The sequence below is a fragment of the Cotesia glomerata genome, linkage group LG4 (genome assembly GCF_020080835.1).
Source record: "Cotesia glomerata isolate CgM1 linkage group LG4, MPM_Cglom_v2.3, whole genome shotgun sequence".
Lineage (NCBI taxonomy): Eukaryota > Metazoa > Arthropoda > Insecta > Hymenoptera > Braconidae > Cotesia > Cotesia glomerata.
The window spans coordinates 27335760-27361552 of NC_058161.1; the positions used below are offsets into that span (position 1 = coordinate 27335760).

A 25793-nucleotide genomic window follows, 5' to 3' on the forward strand; every position below is an offset into this window, starting at 1 on the left:
AAATTTCGTTATTCATTGTTATTCAAAATCCAAAAAATCTTTGAAGCTTATTCTTAAAAATAAGTTGATATTTTAAATTTCCAAATCAGTTCTTGCATATAAACTTTTGTAAACAAAAAATCTTTCAATTTATCTTCATCACCATTGAATTTAGTTAAAAACAAAGTTTAAAAATCTATTTTTGACTATAATCTATATAGAAATGAAAAATAAATTGACTAAATAATAATTATAATAATAATAATAAAAATAATAATAGCAAAAAATTACCAATCTAACGATTGTGTTGATTGATAAGTTGGACTATTGTTAGTGTAAAAATTAGAATACCATTTTCTATAAGAAGAAATTGTGTGATCTTCTTTAACAAGTTTTGGATTTTTTTGATATTTTTTATAGTTCCAAACAGCAATATCACGTTCAAACATAAAAGATTCACCCCAAAATATTATTTTAGCATATGGACTCAACAATAATGGTGAATATACATAATGTGTAACTCGTTGTTTTAATGGCTCTAATGGTGTAACTGTTTGTAATATACACACCGGACCAAATGTTGTATCTAGGAATAATTCTACGTAAGCCGGTCCTATTTGTTCTACCTTTACGTTCATGTTTATAATTGACCATTTTTCAAATAATACTAAACTATGATGTAAATTTATTGCTGCACAATGTTTTTTACTTTGGTTATTAATAATATTATTGTTTTTATTATTACTATTAATATTAATATTGTTAATGTGCAATTTAACATCGTTAACAATTTGTTGATTTTTGTTACCGCTAAAATCATCAATATACTTTAAGGATTGATGACAGCGCCATCCAGTCCCGGTCCATGAATGACGAATTATTTTTGATGGAATGGTTTTTTTTATTTTCGCTGGACCGTGTACTGCATTAAGATGCGCCCAATCTGCACCGTTTTCTGGTATATCCTGAAATTAAAGATTAATTTTTAATTTTTATTACTAATGCAGTAGTATGAGTATAGAAAAACTTTAAATTATTGCTCTACGCTTATTAACATTTATTTTCACCGTTTTTGAGAGTAAATTTTAAAAAATGTATTATTCTTGGTATTATAACATAAAAGTAATATTATTTTACTCTTTTACATTGAAAAATAAAAAACCAAACGTAAATAATGATGGTAATAAAAAATTCATTGTCACTAATTAGTAGATAGAAAACCTATAAAATTTTTTGAGGAGCTAACAATAAAAAAGTGATTTGTAACAAAAAATAAAAAAATTTATTTTAAAGCATGTTATTTAAAAAAAAATAAATGATATTTTTAATATTTTGTTCAAAATAATGTTTTATTGATACATTATTAATTACAAGTTAAGAATGTCATTACTTATGATGAAAACAATTTTATTCATATTAATATCTGTAAGACAACTCAAATTCTAATTGTTAGCTTCTCAAATGCAATTTAAGTAATTTATAAAACTAAACAGATATACTGTGAGAAAAAATTTCTTTTGAGAAAAATTGACATTGTTGTGACAAGAAATTAATTTGTTAAAAATTTTAAACGAATTTATTTCTTAGCTGAAGAAATCAAAATTTTTATTACAGTAACTTACTTGTTGAAAAAAAGTTTTTTTGATTTGAAAAAAAAAATTAGGATGACGGTTGACTCTGAAGGCCATCCCTGCAACTTCCCGCTCATTTTGTACTTAAGCGCTCAAAGTTACCCATCGACCTAACTATCCGAAGACGAATTGTCTCAAATCGTTAGTGAAGATGGAAATTTCCATCCACTTGAAATTAGATTTATACTAGCAAAAAAATGACCGAATAGGTGATAACGGGTTAGAAGAATTATAATAAAATCACGGTTGATAAAATTAATAAAAAGTTTAAAAAATATAAAAGCGCCTAGAAAATGGAAACAGAAGTACTACAGTTTATATCGTAGTATGGAGTTTAAAGGGAGGAGGTAGCATAGTATTGACAACTACTGAGAGTTAAGTGTATACTGAGAGAAAGTAAGTGGAGAATGACCCGGTAGCTTAACTGGTAAAAGCATCCTGACATGTAATCGGGGAGATCCAGGTTCGATTCCTGGCTTGGTTAATTTTTCATGGATTTTTTCAAAAAGTTGCCCTTTATTCTCAGTAGCTTTCCATCGTTAATACTTAACATATAGTCGAACAGATTCACAGATTCGGTAGAATCTGGCGCCAAGTTCCGTTCAAATCCGTTGTAAACGGAGCGCCAGACTACCGACTATGTTTACTGTAAGCAGAACGGTTTTTTGAGGCTGCGAAATTTTATTTAATTCTACGGTACTTTTTTTTACCCAATTTGTTTATCATAACAGTAATTCATAATTTATTTCACCGTATTAATTAATTATATTTACTTATAACAATTTATTTACTTGAAATTATTAAATTTTATCAGCACATACTATAGCTCGCTCACAAATTTCGATCCTGACTTTTTTTTGATGGAGAAAGGTCAGCGCCACAGACTATATAAAATAAAAATGTGTAGTAATCCTCCTATAGATAAGCAACTACAGTTAAAAAAAGTAATTCACAGCTTACATTTACGGCCGCCAGGGTGCACTGGAATTACATCTACATAAACTGTAGCTTCAAGGGGATAGTTTGCAGTAAAAAATGCAGTCAACACGAGATTTAAGTTGTTATCAATTGTAAATTTTCATTATAATTACAAAAAATACTAAAATCCGAACAAAAACAGTTTCACTGTAAAAAAGTCGCGCCAAGTCCACGTTCATAAGACTATTAGGAAAAAAAAAATTTTTTTTTTCTTTACAAAAACATACAAAATAAAAAAATTAAAAAATCCAAGTAACCGATATGATTGTTTATGATTTTCGGAAATTAAAAAAAAATTTTATTGTAAATTTAAAAATAAAAAAAAATTTTAGAACGTACTTGGTGTGCGTCATTGTGTATTTCAATTTTTTTAAAGTCCTAGTAAATAGATTTTACGAATTTCATCAAAAGTAAAATATTTTGCAACCACGCACACTAAATACGTTCTAAATTTTTTTTTTAATTTTTAAATTTACAATAAAATTTTTTTTAATTTCCGAAAATCATAAACAATCATATCGGTTACTTGGATTTTTTAATTTTTTTATTTTGTATGTTTTTGTAAAGAAAAAAAAAATTTTTTTTTTCCTAATAGTCTTATGAACGTGGACTTGGCGCGACTTTTTTACAGTGAAACTGTTTTTGTTCGGATACTAGCATTCACTAGCTAACTAGTGTTCAAGTTCGATGGTTGCCCATCGACCTAACTATCCGAAGACGAATTGTCTCAAATCGTTAGTGAAGATGGAAATTTCTATCCACTTGAAATTAGATTTATACTAGCATAAAAATGACCGAATAGGTGATAACGGGTTAGAAGAATTATAATAAAATCACGGTTGATAAAATTAATAAAAAGTTACACATTACGTTTTTGAGTTCTTCGAGCTCAGAAATATAATTTTTGTGTCATTTTAAGCTTTTTAAGCTCAAAACTCTAATAGCAGTTTAATAAAACACAATTTTTTGAATTTTCAAACGGCAATAACTTTTAAATGAATGAACCGATTTTCACGCGGTTGGTGGCATTCGACGTAGTTTTCAAAGCCTCATGAAGGATTATTAAGTTTAAATTGATCGAGCCAGTAATTTTGAAGTAATTTCGAAAAAACACTTTTTTTGGTTTTTTTTTCGACAACGATCTCACGAACGAATCACCTGATTTTGACCGGAGTTGCGGTGATCGACGTGGTTTTTTGATCTTAAGAGCTAATTAGATTTTGGAATTGATCGGTAAAGCCATTTAAAAGTAATTCCAAAAAAACCACATTTCAAAAAATTTTTTTTTATAGTTTTTTTGGATTTTTCAAAATCTACTGATTCGAATCGGTCCAAATGGTATTTAAAATCTAAGTTTAGTACGGCCACACACACACACACACACACACACACACACACACACACACACACACACACACACACACACACACACACACACACACACACATACAAACATACGGACATCATCGCGAAAACATTCAGGGAAGCTTCCTAGGATGTCAAAACGGCAAGATCTGATGAGAACTCGATTTTCGAAAAACGGGTAAAACCAATAACTTCCCGATTTTTGAAAATTTTCAATTTTCTTAGCGGGAAGTTAAAAAAAAAAAAAAAAAATGAATATCCATTAAAAATTGTTTTTTCCCAAATTTAAAAAACTTTTTTTTCAACAAGAAAGTTACTGTCAGAAAAATTTTAATGTCTTCAGCTAAGAAATAAAATTGTTGAAAATATTTAATTATTGTTTATTTTTTTCATGAGTTTTTTTTTCCTCAATGTAGTTACTTTACATTGCATCAAATAGTATTGCATTCTACAATTGCAATATAACTTTATATTATATTGAAATTTAAAATAAACTGATTTTAAACTAGTAAACTACATTAAAAACAAAATTTAATTCGATTTGTGTTAAAATTTACATTCAACTCAAAATTGGTTATATAAACTGTTTTAAATTTAATCTTAGATTTAAATCGGTTAATACATTGAAAACAAAGTTAATGTGAATTTCATTTTTATGCTTTCAATGTATAAATTGAAGCGAATATTTTTGCGTAAATATTTAACAAGATTGATTTCTGATTCGAAATCATTTCACTTGGTAATTTTCATATATTATTCGTGATAACGGGTTTTTTAGGTTTATTAAGATCTATTTAAAACTTCGAACTTATTTATTTATACTAAATTATTTCTACATTTTTCTCACAAAAAAAAAATTAGTATGGTTTAATAATTGAAAAAATTTTCATCTTTTTTAAAAAAATATCTCAAAAGTTCTTAATTTAACAATAAACTAGTAAAAAAAAATTAATTTCGACTTACTTGAATGTGACAACTGACATGAAAATCATTCCGTCCTTGAAACCGCCAAGACCCATCACTAATTTGAGGAATCGGTTCTAATTCCCATTCAGGATCAGATAATTCCGCATGATACCAGACAAAAATAATCCCGTTAACTTCTCGACAATTCCATGCTCTTGTTTCCATTCGCGATGGATCTAAAAATTTCAAATCTCAATCAGTAATAAGCTCAAAAAATATCTACATGGAAAAAAAAAAGTGGAAAAATTTAATTCATAAATAGGATTTATTACAGTTTTAAATAACAGCCAAGTCCTTTTAGTGTGGATCTGTAAAAATTAATTATTTCTTAAACATATAGCACTTATAGCAACTATTACAGTTTCATTTAAAACCTTTTCTAGTTTATGATAGTAAAAAGTTTCAACTTATAAATTTTTCTCTCAAATTTAATATCTCAAACTTCAATTTTTTGTATAAATTCGTTATATTTGGATAACTGAGCGATACAGTTTGAAAATTCCAGGTTGAGCTGTTATAGTTCAAAGTAAATTTATTATTAGTAACTAATAGTGTAAATTTTATTCTTCTAATGAAGACTACATTATTCTCATAAAACTGCATGAAAAATGCATCACCGATAAATGGGAATTTATACAATGAGAGAAAAAATTCCTTTTGAAAAAAAAGAGCATTCTTGTTACAAGAGTTTAAATTGTTGGTAATTTTAAACATCTTTTTTTCAGCTGTAGAAATCACATTTTTGTCGTAGTATTTTTTTTTATACTGAAGAAAACAATTTGAAAGAAATTCAACAAGTATTTCATTCTAGTTTCAAGTTTCATACTAAAAATACAATCGAAACTGTAAAATTTGGTTTTTTGCCCTCTGGGCGGAAAGTGGCAACTTTGGTCTCACTGCGCTAAACAAAGTTGCCGCTTTCCTCCTTCCTTGGACAAATAGTATATTACACACCTGTGGCAAGAAAATGAGAAATGTCTCAGAACACATATATGTTGCCCGAGGCGAAGCCGAGGTCGACATATATGTGATCTGAGATATTTATTATTTTCCTGCCATAGGTTTGTATACTATTTTTCTGTCCGACAGAGGCGGAAAGCGGCAATTTCGTTTAGCGCAGCGGGCCGAAAGTTGCCACTTTCCGCCTGGAGGGCAGAAAAAAATATTATACAGCCCTTGGGAAGTAAAAAAGAAAACCTCAGATCACATGTTTGTTGACCTCGGCTTCGCCTCGGCCAACAATTACATGTGATCTGAGGCTTTTCTTATTTTCCTTCCCAAGGGGTGTAATATACTATTTCTTTATTCACGGCCGAAAGCACGTACTTGCTACTTCTGTTGGGAATCAGAAAGACCGACATTTATGCTTTGGTAGGGGCGCGCATGCGCGCTGCTCTAGTGCGCTGGAAGAAACTAGTTGTGCACTGAATTGATGTACGAGGCAGCGAAAAAAAAGTATTCACCAGAGCTGACGCGGTTTATTGTGCACTCAGGCCTAACCTTAAAATTGCTTTTGTGGGTTCTTATGTCGTTGTGTGTAGAAATTTATAATCTAAAAAATTATATCGAGTGAAAAATAATAAAAATTTTAAAAAATGAATGCGTTATCATCATCAAAAGGAAATTTTAAGGAATTTCGATACGGAAGTTAATCTAATTATAAGAACAGATACGTTACCTAAAAAGTCTGCAGATAAATATTTACACAGAAAGAAAGGTTCACTTGAACCAAGAATAGTATATTACACCCCTTGGGAAGGAAAATAAGAAAAGCCTCAGATCACATGTAATTGTTGACCGAGGCGAAGCCGAGGTCAACAAATATGTGATCTGAGGTTTTCTTTTTTACTTCCCAAGGGCTGTATAATATTTTTTTGTCTCAGGAAGGAGGAAAGCGGCAACTTTGTTTAGCGCAGTGAGACCAAAGTTGCCACTTTCCGCCCAGAGGGCAAAAAAATATTTTTCTTCCTAATTATTTTCTTGACACAAGAAATTTCACTTATTCCAACAAAATTAATTCCCTTGCTTCAAGAAATACGTGTCTTGATCCAAGACAATTTATTTAAATCAAGAAAATTTTCTTGTTTTGAGAAAATTTCTCTCTTGTTCCAAAAAATTAAGTTCTTGACAGAAGTAAATTTTCTTGTCTTGAGAAAATTTTTCTTTTGCTCCAAAAAATTAAATATCTTAATAATAAATTTTCATTAATATTTTTATTGACGAACATGTCAAATGGGAAGATCAAATAATATTGAATCATTTTTTTTCATTCATTATTAATAATTTTTATAATTCTTATAGTTCATGTACTGGTAATAGTTGTGATGAAAAAGAAAATATGCAATAATTAATTAAAAATAGTTGACAAATTACTCGAAATAATTAAAATTCTGATAAAATTAATGATTTTAATGTATTTGAGTAATCAAAAATTAATAAAAATAAGACTATTCAATTGAATTAATTTAATTTTAAAAAGTTACTATTATTTTTGTCTATTTAGATGAAGTCGATGCCCGCCCCCGACCAGCCGCTCTCGCTTCGCTCGTGCCGCAAATGTCGGGCGGGCATCGACAACATACTAAGAACATTTAACTGTAACGTTAATTGATTTGTAAGTCAGCGTACTTTCGGCCGAAAATAAAGAAAAATAGTATACACCACACGGGCAGAAAGTTTGAGAGCCCTGAACTGCGCGCCATGAAGTCCTCGGCTTCGCCTCGGGCATCATGGCGCACAGTGCAGGAATCTCAAACTTTCTGCCCTTGTAGTGTAATATACTATTGCTTTGTTAATTATTACAGTGTGAAGTGTAATACTTGCAGTTTTTTCTACGAGGGGCCTATTTTTACTCTCAAAACTATAATTTTTCCACTTCTCTTTTTTCCGTGCACTGATGAAAAAAAATATCTTCATTCAAGAAAAATATTCTTGCTCCAAGAAAATTATTTTGAAGAGAACTAGTTGTCTTATTTCAAGAAATTCTTGTCTTGATTTCATGTTTCTTGGAGTGAGAGATCTAATCACTCCGATCGATAACATTTTTACTTGGTTCAAGACTATATTATCTCCGATCGACACAAGTGAATTCTCTATTCAAAAACGATTCTCTTCAATAAAGGATAATTTTATTTCATTTCAAGAATTATTGATTGTTGATTCAAGAACTAGTTTTTTTATTTATAATGTTATAAGTTTAAGTCAGAAAAAAACTTAGAAGTAAAAAAATTTGTATTTCTCTATAGGCCGAAAAATATTTATTAATATATATTAATACAGAGAAAAGCAAAAATACAAAAATTTATATGCTTAAAACAAGTAAAATAATATCTTAATTCAATAGTCGCGCCATACTTGGAACAAGTCGGTAATATCTTGAACCAATGTTACCGTCTATCTTAATTCAAGAGAAAGAAATTTTTGGGCGAAGTTGTATATATCTTATTTTAAAACAACCAAGTTTCTTGATTCGAGAATCAATTTCTTAAATTAAGAGAATTGAATTACTTAAAACAAGAATGACATTTTGAAGAAAAAGTTTTTCTTGAATCAAGTCATTTTTTTTTATCAGTTTGTAATTAAACATAAATTACCTGTTTTCGAGTAAGGAATACTTTTACATTTTCCCTCGCCATTAAATGTCCAATGATGAAACGGGCATTCGATGCAATCGCCTTTAACTTTACCACCTTCTGCCATATTAGCTCCCAAGTGTGGACAATATGCATCTACGATGCTAACTTTACCTTTTTGAGTTCTATTAAATTCATATTTTTATGTAAATGTACAAAATTTTTACATTTATAATGAGATTATTTGTGTATAGTAAAAGTTTTCACCTGAACACCGCAAAATTTTCACCAAGCGCGCTGACATGTTTGACTTGTCCCTTAGCTAATTCAGAACTTTCAAGAATTCCAAACCATCCGTTTGGATAAACTGGCGGCAAGTCACCAATTTTACGTCTTTTGAAATATTTTCCGCGTTCAATTACGTACTTTGAAGTCTGGAAAACACATATTTTAGTATTTAGTCCTGAATTTTTTTTCTTTTAGTTTGTACACTGAAAGAAATTTTCTTTAAAAATTACCGTCAAATTCACGGTAGTCGTGGAACGAATGACACGGCCTCATTATTTGTCAGTAAGTGAAATAATTTTTAATTTTTTTTCAACAAATTAAATTGTAGTGTACCAAACATTTTATTAGGTTTTCCATAAATTTTATCTAGTCATAAAAAAATAAATTTTTTCGTATTTTTTATTTAATTAAAAAATGGTAATAAATTAGGAGCCGCTTTATGTCCCGCGATTACAGTGAATTTAACAGTAATTGTTAAATAAAAAATTTCCTTTTGTATAACAATTCGTTTTTATACTCAAAAAATTTATTAAATTTGCCCGGAAAATTAGCAAATTCAGGACAAAACTTGAGGTACTTTTCTATATAATTTTTTAATCAATTCTCGATCATAGCCCGTGAAAAAATTTTCTGATCAGACTATATCAGGCCTGATATAAACCGTCCATATCAAGCCTGATATGGAAATTGGCCATATCAGACTATATATGCCTTGATATAAGTATATCAGACCATGTACCCGCCCCGGTAAAAAAAATTATATATCATTATATAACATAATTATAAATGAAAAATGGCCCTATATAATTATGTATAATTAGGTATAATTATATATAATTATTTCCAAAGGAAAAAAAAATCGGCGCGAGTGGGAATCGAACCGGGGACCTACCGCTTGAAAGACGAATTCACTACCCGTTTACCTAAGAGACTTACTTGGAGAACAAAGTTTATTATAACTACAAGTAATGCGAATCGTATACATGATCGATTCGTAGTGAAAAAAATTTTTTATCTAATTTATTAATTATTAACTGTCAATATTTATATATAATAATGGTATCTATATGTAGATTTATAAAATTATCTATGTATACATGAAATCGCAAAAATGATTCTACGATATATTGTTCAGGTACTTCGTTGCTTTAAAATTTATAATTTCTTTGAAATTAAAAAAATAATCGAGATAAAATGAGAATTGAAAGCTTAAATTTTAATGGAATTATTTGTTTAGTATATGGAACTATATATTGCTGGAAGGCTTGGCTAACAATTTTTGAACTTGACAAAACTAATAATTTTTGTGAAATTAAATTTTTTTTTTAATTCCTATCATTTCATCCGAAAAATACTATATATTAAAAGATTTTTAATCATTGGAGTAACAGACTCTTAGATAGAAAAAGAGAATGTTTTATGGTCATCACAAAATACTCACTGGAGTAAAAAAAATTATATATGATTCATATATAATTTTATATGAATTATATATACATCTATATAATTATAAATGAATTACATATGCTTCTATATAATTAGATATGAATCATATATAATGATAAATAGTTTTTTTTATTCGGGTATGCCTTTATATGAGTACACAAGACTACTTATGTGCTGGTAAGGGTATGAGTATATCAGACCATATGAATCCATATCAAGTTATATCAACCCTGATCAGGGATTTTTTTTTCAAGTTTATCAAAGTATATATAACTTTATAAGGTTATATCAGGGCATATCAGGACCTATTAAAAAATAATGTAAAATTAGATATGAGCATATCAAGCTATATCAAGTCTGATATAGACATATCAAATTGATAAGGCTTGATCAGGCCTGATATGACCAATTTTCATATCAGGCCATATCAGGACATATCAAAAATTAAATATGGACATATCAGATCATATCAGGCCAGATATGAGCATATCAAAATTTTTTATATGGCCTTATCAGCTCATATCAAGCCTGATCAGAATATTTTTTCACGGGAGCTCAATTAAAAGAAAATGTATGCTCAACTATTTATCTCCTGTGTTTTTTAAAAAAAGTGACAAAGGTCTGACTGAAATTTTGAAAAATTTACATTTTAATACAAATTTCAGAGAAATTCCGGATCAAATTATAGAAAACGATTTTATCAAATAACTGTTGTAGTAATTTTAGTATAAAATTGAATATAAATGTGACATTTTAGCTTATTAATAATTTTTTTCCCTCTAAAATTTTAGCCGCTTTTCGATAGAAAATCAATAAAGTTTTTTATATAAATTCGCAAAATTATGGTACGTTTATTAATTTACTACGAGCTTTTTAATGTTTCTTAGGAAAATCTGGAGGAAACTTAGCGGAACTTTGTCAGACTAATAACTCCAGTTTCAATTCCGCAAGAATTCGCAGCTTCTTTTTTTGACGTATCATAATTTCGCGAAACTTTAATAATTTTCTATTAAAAACCGGCTAAAATTCTGGTCAGAAATAATGACTAATAAGCTTAAAACGTCAAATTTTTATTTAATTTGTGCAATTTAAAATGTATTCCATGTAAAAAAATGCTTACATTTATTATTAAACACATTTAATATCATGTATCAAATATCAACGTTCTAAGGAAATTTAATTGACTTTTGAAGCACTTTATTGAAGTTATAGTCTCAGAAAAAATATATAATGTAAGATTTGTATCATTACTTTCTTTTTAAATAAATTTTAAAAGAAATCATTTTTACAAAAATTTTTCAGGTATTTTTGTCTAGAAACACTCATTTCGAGTTTTCTTTCAAATTTTTTTACGATACATTTTCTTTTATCAGATATTTGTTGATATTTTAGTAATGCTTCAATCAATTTTCAATTGTTGAATAAAAACCGTCTTAATTCTTTCATTAATGAAAAAATATAATTTTAAAATGAATTTTTGGTAAATCAATAAGAATAAAAATTCAAAGATAATTTTAAAAAAATTCAAAAATGAAAAAAGATTCTTACCTGTACATAGTTAATTTTTCGGAAAAATAAGATGTAAACCAAAAATCCTGCCAATACACCGATAACCCATTTAATCATGTTGTCTCTAAAACAATAGAATTTAAGCTAAAAGAAAAGCTAGTCTATCAAATTATACGATGGTCTTAACAATGCAACGAACTTACGGCAAACTAAACTGATTTGAAAATGACGTTGTCTTTTATATCCAACAAGGGAAGCTAATACGTGTGTTTTAGTAAATTTGACCTTACATTTAGCTGTAAAAAAATGTCTCCATTAAAAAAAGATAAAAATAGGTATCGGTTTTTTGGTATACGTGATTGTAAACACGTAAGTATGTTAAGCGATCGTTTATTATGTAGCCACTTCGAGATGTTTCCTTCAAATATTCACATCCACCAAGTAAAGTGTCACAGATTCCTATTTATCCCTACTTGAGTGATTTTTTTTCGTCTTAACATCCATAATACATGCTTCGGACATGAATCCATCCATTATCAATATTTTTCTGCCTCAGCTCTTTTATCTCATCTCTTGACCGATCTCTTACCTCATTAACATCTACTGAAACCTATACGCCGTAATTTACATTGCATTTTAACGATTTTATCGAGCGCTTGATCTTTGACTGAATTCAACGAAAAGTATATTTTTTTAACTGAAAATGAAAAAACAATAAAACAAAAATAATGACAGGCATTTTTTAGTTTCGGAAGTCGATGACTATTTTCTACTGATACACTTAAAAAAAATCATTAAAGTTTTAGCCTTGACAAAACAATTAAGATTCTAATAATAATTACGATTTTGATTATGAAGTGAATTTAATTGAATTGAAAGAGGTTTATTTATTGCGGTTGTGTGGAAAAGTTATAAAGATATTATTTTATCAAAGAAGTATAACATTATTATTTTTCTAAACATCATTATTCATTTCTGAATAATTTTGTCTGATAATATTTTTAATAATTCACGAAAAATACAAGACTGTTAATTACTGTACAAACTAAAGATTAATGAGGAATTAATTTTAGTATTTTTAATAAATAGAAGATTTAATATTTACTTACGAAAAAGTTTGTATAGGATTACTGTAAATATCTTTCGTAGACGTAAGCTTAGTCCGGGTTTAGGAATTTATATAATCCGCACGGAAACAAAAAGATTTTATAAACCCATTAGAAGTAATGAGAAACACGTATCACACAGAATTATCATAATTAAAATGTGTCATGATTTAAAAGTATTTGCTAACAAAATTGGATTGAATCTCAAGTAGCAGTGGAAAATACGAGTAGGAAAATAAGAGAATAATTTAAAGACTGTATTATTGCACTGATAGAAAATTGATGTTGACTCAAGAGATATTTTCTTGATCTAAGAATTTATTTTGGAAGACAAATGAATATTTTGCTTCAATAATTTCTTGTCTTGGTTTAGATTTTCTTGGTTTAAGAAATGTATGTTTCCGTTGGATAAGTCTTGTAGCTTTACTCAAAACTATATTTTCAATCGATACATTTAAGTTTTTCAATCAAAATAACATCATCGTTTTAAAAACTTTAAATTTTTGGTTTAAATAATAATTTCTTTATTCAAGATTTTATTGAAGTAAATAAAAAAAATTTTTTATAGATTTTCGATTTAACATAATTGTGAAAATATAGTAATATTATAATTAAATATAATTTATTATAATTAAATATTATGACATACATTTATAGAAATTCACATAGTAAATTAATGACTCAAAAAAAAAGCCATTCTTAACATAAGTCGGTAATATCTTGGATCATGCTATCGCCTATCTTGAATCAAGAGACAAAAATTCTTGAATGAAATATATCTACATCTAGTCTCAAGAGTTTATTTCTTGAATTAAGACAGCTAGAAATTTTGAAACAAAAATCAACTTTTGAAGAAAAGATGTTTCTTGAATCAAGATTGTTTTTCTCAGTGTGTATATATAGTATTATATATATTATTAAAAGAAGGGAAAGAACACCCATTATAATTTTGAAAAAATTGATTTTCTATCAAGTTTAAAAAAAGTAATACTTTCAGAATATTCTGGCAAGAAAAAATCTAATTATTGAATATTTACCGAGTTGTTTTTTATGTTCGAAAGCACTGGAGTCCCCATTTGTTTTCTCATCAAAATTTTAAACGCGGTAATTTTTAAACTGTATTTTAATTAATACGCAGGACTTTTCAATGTCATGCCGCCAATTTGTTTCAATAAAATAAATTTTTCTATGATCTTCAAAATTAAAAAATATTTGTTAGAAAAGACTCATTTTCAGGCATTAAGGCAGTTGTTATGGTACACTGAGAAAAAAAAATCCTTTTATTCAATTAAGAATTTCTTGGTTCAAGAAATTCGATGACGATCAAATATTCTATTATTATTAATTATTAACTTCTGAAGAGAAGAGCATCAATATTTATCTTTGAATAATAGATAAACAAGATAATAGCTTTATTTAAATTAAGTAAAAATTATTTCAATCAATTTAACAAGTTCTTGAGCTAAGAATATATATTCTTGAAAATTTTCAAGAACATGAATTCTTGTATCAAGAAAATTTTCTTATTAAAAGTATTTTTTAACTTCCCGCTAAGAAAATTGAAAATTTTCAAAAATCGGGAAGTTATTGGTTTTACCCCGTTTTTCGAAAATCGAGTTTTCATCAGATCTCGACGTTTTGAGGTCCTAGGAAGCTTTCCTGACTATTCCCGCGAGGGTGTCACTATGTCTGTATGTATGTGTGTGTGTGTGTGTGTAAGTATGTAAACCTCTTATAACTTTTGAACGGTTGAACCGATTTCATCGCGGTTGGTGCCATTCAAAAGGGCTTCGCTAAACTTAGATTTTCTGTTAATTTGAACCGATTCGGACCGATAGATTTGGAGAAATTTGGAGAAATCTAAAAAAAAAGTAGGAAAAAATATTTTTTCTGAAGTGGTTTTTTTGGGATAACTTTTAAACGGCTCAACCGATCGATTCCAAAAACTAATCAGCTCTCAACCTTGAAAAACCACGTCGATCGCCGCCAATCCGGTCAAAATCGGTTGATTCGTTCGAGAGATATCGTGAACGAAAGAAAACAGAAAAAAGTGTTTTTTCAGAGTTACTCCGAAATTTCTAGTTTGACCAATTGAAACTTAGAAATTATTTATGAGGCTTAAAAAACTGCGTAGAATGCCGCCAACCGCGTAAAAATCGGTTCATTCATTCAAAAGTTATTGCGGTATGAACATTCAAAAAATAGTGTTCTATGAAACTTCTATCAGACTTTTGAGCTCAAAGAGCTCAAAAGCATAGAAAAGGTATCTTTTTGAGCTCGGAGAGCTTAAAACAACACACAGATTGTACTTTTGAGCTCGAAGAGCTCAAAAAAGCGGCTAGGTATTAACGGAATTATCGGGAAGTTGCAGGGATGGCCTTTAGGGTCAACCGTTTTCCTAATTTTTTTCTCAGTGTACAATATAGTCAAAAAATTAGAGATTATACGCGCCGCAAAAGTATATGAACTTGTAGCTAAGTAATCCATAATTTCAACGCAAGATTGTACCCGTGGAGACGTAACCCATACAATTATTTATGTTCGACTCCGTAGATACATACTTTTTCATAAATTTAAAGATTAAAAGACTGTCAGTTTTTTGAAAGTTTCTGATAGTTAGTTTTTTTTTCATAACTAAGAAACTGGTACAAAACTGCAGAGAGCGTATGCAATCAATGTTAAATATACAATTTTTAATTGAATTCATCTCGGGTTATAGTTGGTCAATCGACTTCAAATTTTAAGGGTAATTGTATCGTCATTTCCTTAATGAGTATGTAAAAATTTAGAATTTTCTGACGGAAGGTCTTAACCACGACAACTACCTAAATACACAGAAAAAAATTTCATTTTATTTCAGATAATTTTTCTTCGAGATTAACATCACTTGCTCCAAAAAAAGTTTTTATTGATTTGAAGAATTATTTTTTTTTTTTAATTATTTTATTTTTAATTTGATACTTTTTTATAATTTTATGAGTTTATTCTTCTCTAACATTCGATGTTGAAATAAATTTTTCGATTTTTTTTTGTTGTTACGTCAAAGACATCATCAGAAATGATACAATCTTAGGCGTTTAAGGACGTTCATGCGTAAGACGATAAGTAGTAGATAAAAATTTTAATTTTGATGAATTTAATCATAGTGATCTTTCCCCGAAAATTGAAAATTCGTCATCGATCATTTTAGAAAGATTAACAATTAAAAATTAGATTTTTAACATACAACTTTATTGCAGATCATCATTTTTTTTTTTAATTAAAAATAATAACATTTATGTTAATTAAATAGATATTGTAATAAATAACATTTGAAAAAATTCTCTGATTCATGTAGTTTTAATAAATACATCAAAAACATAGTGTTAACCGTTTAAATTCATTATTTTATTGGTATAGATAGAAGTTATTATTATTATTCTAAGCCGAATACTCCCGACCCAAATTCTTGAAGAATGACTAATTTTTGATTATTACTTCTTCACCATAATATTTTATTGGTATGAGGTCTCATACCATCAGAGAAAATTTAGGTGAAATTCACAATTAAAATTCGTTTATCGACAATTATTGTTAGAGAAAGATGTAATTTTTACTCAGTGTAACTTTTTCAGTAACTGAAAAAATAATTCAGACAGGCCAGACCAGGACTCGAACCTGGATCTTTTGGTTACGCGCCAAATGCTCTACCAGTTAAGCTATCTAGGCCAAAGTATTTTTATTCTAATAATAAAAATAATAATAATAATTATTATTATAATTATAAATAACAGAAAAATTTTTCTAGAATCGTAAATTGGTATAAAATTTTTTTAGTTCATTTTTGACCGTTCTGAAAATAAACACCTCAATACAACTAATTACATGGTTGGAAATGACAGATTTATCAAATTTAATAAACAATAAAGATGGTCGTCAAATCAACGACTAATTTATATTTATTGATTTTTTAAAATAGATGCTTAAAAAATATTTTAGCAAAATAATAAAAAATTCTAAATCATAAGTTTATGGATATTTTTCAAAATTTTTCTTAAAACTCCAATAAATTTCATTAAAAGTTAGTGCGCATTTGACTTACGTAGCGCATGAATGTCCTTAAAGGATTTTTCTTCCTTAAAATGATTTTAAACTGCGTGAAAAAATTAAAAATAAATGTACTTAAACACGAAATTAAAAAGTTGCCAGGTCTGGAAATATATGTTTCAAATAAATTAAATAAAAGAAGAATATGTAAACTTACCCACGTGTTAACATGAAGAAAATAATAAAACCAATACATAAAATATAAATAAAAATAGAAAAAATTAAGAATACAAGTTTGTTGTTCAGTGGTCGCCGGACGTAAAAATACTGAGTTGTGAACAGGAGTTTCTTCGGTAGCTTGTCTTTCCTCTTCTTAAAATTTCTTTTTTAAAATTTTTTTTGCTATTATTTTTATTTTTAATCCTTCCTTTAATTTACATTTATTTTAGCTTTCTTATTTCGTCTTCTCAATTTTTATTTCACTTTCATTATCCGGTGTTCTCTCTTACTCGTTTGTACTATTAGATGTATATATATATATATATATATATGTATATGCCTTTATACATATATCTCGATTGACAAGTTATCGTGTTATTTCTTAGTCTCCTGTCTGGAGTCTCCCATTCGGCTCTCTTGTTTCGTGTTCACGAATATTAAATAAATATAAAAAGAACGAAGACAAAATGATCAAGAAGATTACTACAAAGAAAAAAAGGTTCCTTGAAGTTACGAAGTCGACAAACATGTATTACAACAGGTGTATATATAACAACATGTTACCAAATATGAATAACAACAATGATAACAACAACCGTTAAATATATTATTAGTGGATCGTTTATTAGTCGATTTCTTTGCTACTGTGCGGTTAAGAAATACTTATCTTCTATTAGAGTTTTTTTGATTTTGAATTAATGCAAGAAAAGTCTACGCAGAAAATGAATAATAATAGAGTTCAAAAAACTAAAAAAGACTACGCTTTAATTAAAAACCAAATTAAAAAACAGTAAATAATTTTTAATAATTTTAAAATAAGAATAGAATGATTAAGGGGTCATTCTTTTTCCCAGCACTCGAAAAAAAGCCTATGTTCATGATTTTTTTTTACACAGAAACTATTTAATTGTAAATATTAATATAAAATTTATTCAGCTCAATAAATACACTTTTGAATAACCCTCATAGAAGAAAAAATTTCTTGACTAGAGAACAAAATTCTTGGCTCAAGAAAATTTTCGGGTGCCGGAAGGAAGACCGAAGCTGTGTTGGCCGCCCGAGTAAAAATGAAATTATTATTTTTTACGGAAAAATAATAAATTTCGTTCGACCGTCGCACCACCGCTGCACGACCGCCGTTTGGCGGACTATTACGCCGCACGCTAAAAATTTACTCCCCCTAGCATCGCCGCACTACCGCTGCACCACCGCCGCACCAATGCTAAATCATACCTACAATTTCACAAAAAATGGTATCATAATTAATTTATCACGCAATAATTAATTAATAAATAATGCGACTAGAAATCTTTATGTAAGACCTATTGATCAACCTCCTTTTAATCGAATGCCTAATATTAAAAAAAAAAATTTTTTTTTAATCAGGCCAAAGCACCGCGAAATTACTGATTTTTTTAGTCGTATTGTTGATGTAGATTTTTAATTTCGTCCTCGGGTTGCACAGAAGCGGTACACCTATCGAAATACTCTGAAAGAATTTTAAAAATTGAACTGTGATGGGATTCGAACCTGGATCGTCTGCATGGAAGTCTCGAACATTGCCAACTGCACTGCAAGCCATACTTAACTTAAAAAATTTAGTTAAGCTATTTGAATGATCAACGAATATATTATTTCAATGTATATACCATCAAACAGTGGTATGGTGCGGCGGTGGTTCAGCGGTGGTGCGGCGGTCGAACGAAATTTATTATTTTTTCGTAAAAATTAATAATTTTATTTTTACCCGGGCGTGTCACAGCTGTGGTGCAGCGGTGGTGCGGCGAATAGAAATTTATTTACTTGTCACGGCGCTGGTGCGGCGGTAGTGCGGCGAATAGATAAATTCTTTACTTGTCACGGCGGTGGTGCGGCGGTGATACGGCACTTATAAAATAACCAAAATTGTCACGGCTGTAGTGCAGCGGTGGTGCGGCGCTTAAAAAGCCGTGCAGCGGTGTTGCGGTGGTGGTGCGGCGGAATTCTGTTTTTACTCGGGCGGAGTAAAAATTTTTCTTGAAATTCAATTCTTGGTGCACTGATAGAAGGATTTGTTTATAGTTAAAAAGATTTGTTAATATTTAACAAATCATTTATTTGAAGCCATTTGTTAGTCCTTAACAAATATTTCTTAGTATTTAAAAAGATTTATTAATATTTAATAAATGAATATCAGATTTATTAAATACAAACAAATCATTTTAAATACTAAGAAATATTTATTTAATATTAAAAAACGGTCTCTAATAAATGATTTGTTAGCTATTAACAAATATTATTTAATACAAATAAATCCTTCTATCAGTGTGGAAGTAATTTTTTCTTAATTCAAATTATCATAAATACTTGATATACAATAAATTTTTATATTTGATCAAGATTTTTAGATACTTTAGGGAAGCAGCGCCACCTACTTCAGCTGAGAAAAAAATTTTCTTACCATGAGAAAATTTTTCTCTTGAATATTTGATACCTATTCTATATTATTTTAGCGTGTAATTATATATATTGAATGAGAAAAAATGATTCAATATTATTTGATCTTCCCATTTGACATGTTAATCAATAAAAATATTAATGAAAATTTACTTCTATCGAGATATTTAATTTTTTGGAGCAAGAGTCTGAATGTCTCAAAACAACAAGATTATCTTGATTTAAATACATTTTCTTGGATTAAGATGCGTATTTCTTAAAGCAAGAGAATTAATTTTGTTGGAATAAGTGAAATTTCTTGTGTCAAAAAAAATTTTTTTTTTTCGCTCAAGAAAATAATTAGGAAGAAAAATATTTTCTTGGCTTAAGTGAACCCTTTTTTCTGTGCAGGAAATATCTAAATTTATTTTTTATTTGAATAAACAACGAGTAAACGGAGCTCCTTTGAAAGTTTGTACACGGAAAAAAAATCCTATGAAAAATTACTGTAGTAACATCGTAATCCCGGACTAGACTTTCAGTATCTCGATTTTTACGATGCTGCCGTCTACAGAATACAATTTGAATTATTGAAAATTACGATGTTATTTAGTAAATTTTTTTTCCGTAAGAGCAAGTGAATAAGGACGCATACTATATGTTTTAATGAAAGAGAGACAGAGTCTAGTAGTTTGCGACGCCACCACCGAAAGATAACCAATTACTGTATCGACGGTCTTGTTATGTGACTGAACAGAAACATTAGATAATCCTTCCGATAGCGTGAGGGGATAAACCTTGGACTTGAGGCGGAGAGGATACCGGGTTCGATTCCTGGATGATACAGAATTATTTTTTCGGTAACCTAAACTTCTTTTTAATTTGAATGATAGAAATTTACGATGTTGCATTGTATAAATTACGATGTTTGAGTTCTGGTCCGACACTGCAATATCCTATACTAAAAATTACGATGTTTTCATTGTAATTTTTCGTACAATTTTCTTTCCGTGTATGTTGCTGACGTTCATGATAACTTGATAACGGTTCATCTTAAACACAAAAACCGAAATCATTTACCTTTAATAGGTAATTAGTTGTTGCATCGGCTACAGATGTTAATGTTTCTTGATAAATAACAAAATGGCGAAGATTTGAAAAAAAAAAAAAAAAAAAAAAAACTGAAAAATGAGGCTTTTTTTCACAATTTTTAGTTTTAAAAAAAAGTAAAAATTTTAATGTGATCCCTAGTAGAAATGATCAAGTTTTTACTCGATTAAATCTAGTATCTGGCTAGCGATCATGTCTAGTAACTGGCTAGTATAATATCCAGTAACTGTTTAGTTACTGGCCAGTAACTGTTTAGTTACTGGCCAGTTTTACTAGATATCAAATAAAACATGGTGACACTTGTAGATTTTGAGTTTATTTAAAATTAAATATGGATAAGTTTGTTACAATTCAAAATAATAATAATAATATTCAGAAACAGTGTAAATAATTAAAAAAAAATTGAGTATTTCAATATAAAAATAATTTGTAATATACAATCGCGTGCATTAATTCGGGTAGGTTTCTATGTTTACAGTTTTTTTGCCACTTCTAAATTTAGCCGTTTCTAAACTCTAAACTTTGAAATCTGTAAATTTAGCCGTTTGTAAATTTAGCGAAACGTAAAAAACGATATCACTAAAATGAGAAAAATATAAATAATTTCAAAGATAATTTATGCCTATGATAAAATTCAACAAAAGAAAAAACGTCCATGTAAAAAAATAAAATTCCTAAATAAAGCCGTTTGTAAAATTAGCGAGTTAAAAACTTAGAATTATTAAAATAACGCTAGCTTTAAAATAGCCGAATTAAAAAAAAATAATTATTAAAATTCTTTCAAATTAAAATGTAAACAGTTGAAAAAAAGAAATATTTAAAAAAATGAAATTAAAAAATTAGAAAATAATAAATTTAGCCAATTGAAAACCTCGCCACGTGAATTTAGCCGATTCTAAACTTGGAAATTAATAAAATTAGCTGATTCTAAACTTGGAAATTAATAAAATTAGCCGTTTGTAAACCTCAGGATTCTAAAAATTAGCCGTTTCTAAGCCTTGTGATTATAAAAATTATCATTTATAATCTTCATAATTTATTAAATAATCCTATTATATATATATATATATATATATATATATATATATATATATATATATATATATATATATATATATATATATATATATATATATATATATATATATATTAGAGATTTCTACGTATATAGTCACTCATCACGATATCTCTGGAACCATAAGACCTAGAGACTTGAAATTTGGTAGGAATATCCTTTTTACCGAGTAGAGGTCAGCTAAGAACGGATTTAACGAAGTTCCACCCACAAAGGGGGTTGCGGGGGCGTTAACAATGAAAAATTCTCATTTTTAAACTATAGCTCCTATCGACTCCAAATTTAGTAGGAATCTTCTGTAAGAGATGTAGAAATAATCTATGAACGAACTTTACGATATTACACCCCACAGAGGGTTGCGGGGGTGGGTATTAACAATGAAAATTTTTAATTTTCAAGCTATAGCTCCTACCCGTACAAAAAAAATTTTGGTTCCTGATGAATTTCCGGATGAACTTCAGATTGTGAAACAAATATGAATTTCATCGGGAATTCCAGCTGACTTTCATGATGAATTTCGAATTATTATTATGCATATTGCACGCTTCATAGCGCGAAGCGCGTGAGGTTGTGCTTTATACTCGACTCGTCAAGATCAAGCAATTTTGTGATCTTTAAATGCCTCTATCGCAACCATATTATACTTATTCATTAATATAAGTAGATGTACACCGAAAAACACTTAAATTAAACCATCTTTTACTTTATAAAATCATTTCATGTTGCTATTTTGAAAAAAAAAAACGTTTTGAAAAAAATTTTACGTGGACGTCCGGATGTCACCCCGTTTTGGATGTACCAATGATTACTCCAGAACAAATTGATATTTCAAGACCGGACCTTTTTTATTAGTTTAAGAATTCGATGAACTGGGTCCGTATTTCATATCAGTGGCCTAGCTTATGTATTTTTTTTTTAATTGAATTTTTATTAAAATTCACGGATACAACCGTATAAAGCCAAATGAACTTTTCTTATTTGTCACGTGAAAACTTTGGCGCCACTTGATCAAGCTAGATTTTTTTAGACTGCGTGCGCATGTGACAAGAAAAAAGGGCGCCGATATTTAAAAAAAAAATAAAAAATACTCTGTAAGAAATAACTTAATTATAATTTTTTTTTTAATCAATTACATAATTAATTTTTTTCTTAAAAAATGATTGAGCGTTATGAGGCGTGCACTTTTGGATTCTCCAAACTTTTGTGTTCTTTCTCTCCAAAAAATTAATCAAGATAGAAGTTTAAGAATCGTAAATGATGAGTCAGTGTAAGTTACACTAAAGATTTCAGTATTATTGTCTTCAAATATTTTTTTACAGATTAAAAAAATTAAGTTTTATATGCGATTTGCTTCAAATTCATTACGAAATTCAGCTGGAATTCCAGCTGACTTTCATGATGAATTTCGAAATATTATTTTGCATATTGTGTTCTTCTACTCCAAAAAATTTATCCAGATAAAAGTTTTAGAATCGTAAATGATGAGTCAGTGTAAATAAAAATAAAAATTCCAACATAATTGACTCCGAATATTATTTTACGGATTAAAAAAATTAGGTTTCGTATACGATTTGTTTCAAATTCATCATGAAATTCAGTTGGAATTCGCCCTGAAATTCATGATAAATTTCGAAGTATTATTTTAGATATTGTGTTTTTACTCCAAAAAATTTATTCGAATACAAGTTATAGAATCGTAAATGTTGAGTCAGTGTAAGTAAAACAACAAATTCCAATATAATTGTCTCCAAATATTTTTTCACAAATTAAAATAATTAAGTTTCATATATGATTTGTTTCAAATTCATCATGAAATTTAGCTGGAATTCCCGATGAAATTCATTATGAAATTCGTATTGTTTCACAATCTGAAGTTCATCCGGAAATTCATCAGGAACCAAATTTTTTTTTGTACGGGTACAGACTCCAAATTTGGTACGAATTTTCTATAAGTAATGTAAAAATAATTTATGAACGAATTTTATGATATCCCACCCCACAGGGGGTTGCGGGGGTGGGTATTAACAATGAAAATTTGTAATTTTCAAGCTATAGCTCCTACAGATTCCAAATTTTGTAGGAAATTTCTGTACGTGATGTAAAAATAATTTATGAACGAATTTTACGATATCCTACCCCAAAGAGGATATCGGAGGCGTTAACAATAAAAAATTCCCGTTTTCAAACTATAAAAATAACTATTAAAAAACTATCTAAAATTATCTCTGTCTCTTTTTCTCGAATGCAAAGTTACATAGGTTAATTTACTTCGTAAATAAAAAGAGACTTTTTACTTGATATTTGACACTTGTGGTCTCTTTGGTACCACTTTAAAGCGTGTTTTTTTAGTTTTTGAAACTATAATTTATTAATTAAGTTTGTAACTACTTCCTTGAAACGAGAGTGAGTAATTTGCGCGCCTGCTGTCTTCCTTGGATGTGATAGCCGGTTCTCAGGGTCTCTTCCCAGTTAATTTAAAAATCCCCATTTCTGATGATAATCCCGGTCAGAATAGTAGGACAAACTTATTGAATTATTGTATTGTCATCGGTCTTTGATAAGTGTGCAAAGTTTCGATCGAATCCTACACGGAGAACAATTAATAATAGAATTTATTATACGAAAATATTAACTCCTACTATCTGGAATGGTAATAAAATTAATTAGTCCCAAAATAATAGGTGTTATCATTGATAATTGTACTAGTTACTATTAATAATGGTAATGATTACTATCGAAAATGATAATTGTAATTATTAAAAATTATAACTGCTATAATCGAAGATGGTAACTGTAACCATCTCAGATTGTAAAAATTCTGAAAGAAAAAATAATATAAATTTAAAGTTTAAATCTATAAATGATAAAAATTTCCAAATATTAGAGCTGTTATTAATTATTTTGAATGGTTGACTATGATTATCAAAATAGCAATCATCCAAGATTTGGGTTACTAAAAAAGTCTTATTATTATCAATTATTAATATTTTTTCACAAGATAAAATAATGAAACATCATTTGATGGTTCCATTATAATTGAATTAATTGTAATCCTATCATCTATATTATTAAGAGAATATCATTAACAAAAAATATTCTATCTCTAGATTCATAATTAATAAATGACCTTATATCTTGTGAATTATTGACATTTTTACAGATATAAGCTCACTCCGACATTATACTCATCGAGACCTTTCATTTGAGTACCCACATCAATTTTTCATATTTATATATATATATATATATGTATTTATAAAAATATATAAAAATTCATGTGGGTACTCAAATAAAACTCTTGATAAATGTAACATCGGAATGAGCTTTTTGGGCGAGAGGAGGGAAATCTTCATAGACACCGGCTAGATGTTGGTGATGTTGGTTGCCGGTAGTGTGAGATTCTTACTCACTAAAACCCTCCCTCTCTTGTACCTGATACTGCGGGACCGCGTTAGCATTACTTCGCAGCACCAGGCCCCCTCCACGCTGCTCCTGCAGCTTATTTCTCCGTTTCATCTTATTCCTCCGCTTCTTCTTCTTCTTCTTCTTCCTCCTCTTTTCTCTTCTCCAGCAGGACCTCTCTTACATATCCCGTCATTGCTGTCCAGTTGTCTGTCGACGTCAGCATCCAAGGGACGACGTCTTCGGGCCTTTGAGGCACTTCCTTCTCTTCCCGCCAACGCAGTCGTATTTCAGACCAACGTTGGCAGTCAAAAAAGGTGTGCTCAGCAGTGTCAGCAACTCCCGGACAGTAAACACAGTAAGGATCGTTTCGGATCCCCATACGATGTAGGTAGGCATTGAACTGTCCATGACCAGCAAGGAACTGTGTGAAATAGTAGTCTACCCCCCCGCAGTCCCTCAGTACCCAGTCACGGATCTGCCCAATAAGTCTATACGTCCAACGCCCTGTCTCCCCGGTTTCCCAGCGCTCTTGCCAGAGCTCAAAGGTCTCCTCACGTTCGCGGGTTCTCACGTCTTTCATGAGTCCTTCGCCAGCCCGCCGGGCATCCCAGATCCGCTTCCTTTCGAGACCCAGTAGGTCGATTGGAATTACCCCCGAGATGACCAACACAGCTGCCTCTGAGACCGTTCGATAGGCGCAGGC

The 25793-nt window shown here is 29.3% G+C and overlaps 1 protein-coding gene and 1 non-coding gene across 3 annotated transcripts; both read right to left on the reverse strand.

Annotated features, from left to right (window-relative positions):
- Window positions 1–208: 208 nt before the first annotated feature.
- LOC123262462 (cholesterol 7-desaturase nvd 1) lies at window positions 209–17129 on the reverse strand. Of its 2 annotated transcripts, XM_044724687.1 has the most exons (8): window positions 17084–17129; window positions 12324–12431; window positions 11938–12030; window positions 11774–11858; window positions 8759–8925; window positions 8513–8676; window positions 4917–5095; window positions 209–944 (listed from the first exon to the last, which is right to left on the reverse strand). In XM_044724687.1, exons 4-8 carry the CDS (start codon window positions 11849–11851, stop codon window positions 267–269), a joined length of 1266 nt encoding a protein of 421 aa, XP_044580622.1. In that variant the 5' UTR covers window positions 11852–11858; window positions 11938–12030; window positions 12324–12431; window positions 17084–17129; the 3' UTR covers window positions 209–266. The 2 variants fall into 2 exon arrangements, with proteins under 2 accessions (XP_044580622.1, XP_044580621.1); XM_044724686.1 differs by lacking the exons at window positions 11938–12030; window positions 12324–12431; window positions 17084–17129 and having other exon boundaries at window positions 11774–11931.
- Trnat-cgu lies at window positions 16477–16549 on the reverse strand. The gene has a single exon. It is a non-coding gene; the product is annotated as a tRNA-Thr (tRNA).
- Window positions 17130–25793: the final 8664 nt, after the last annotated feature.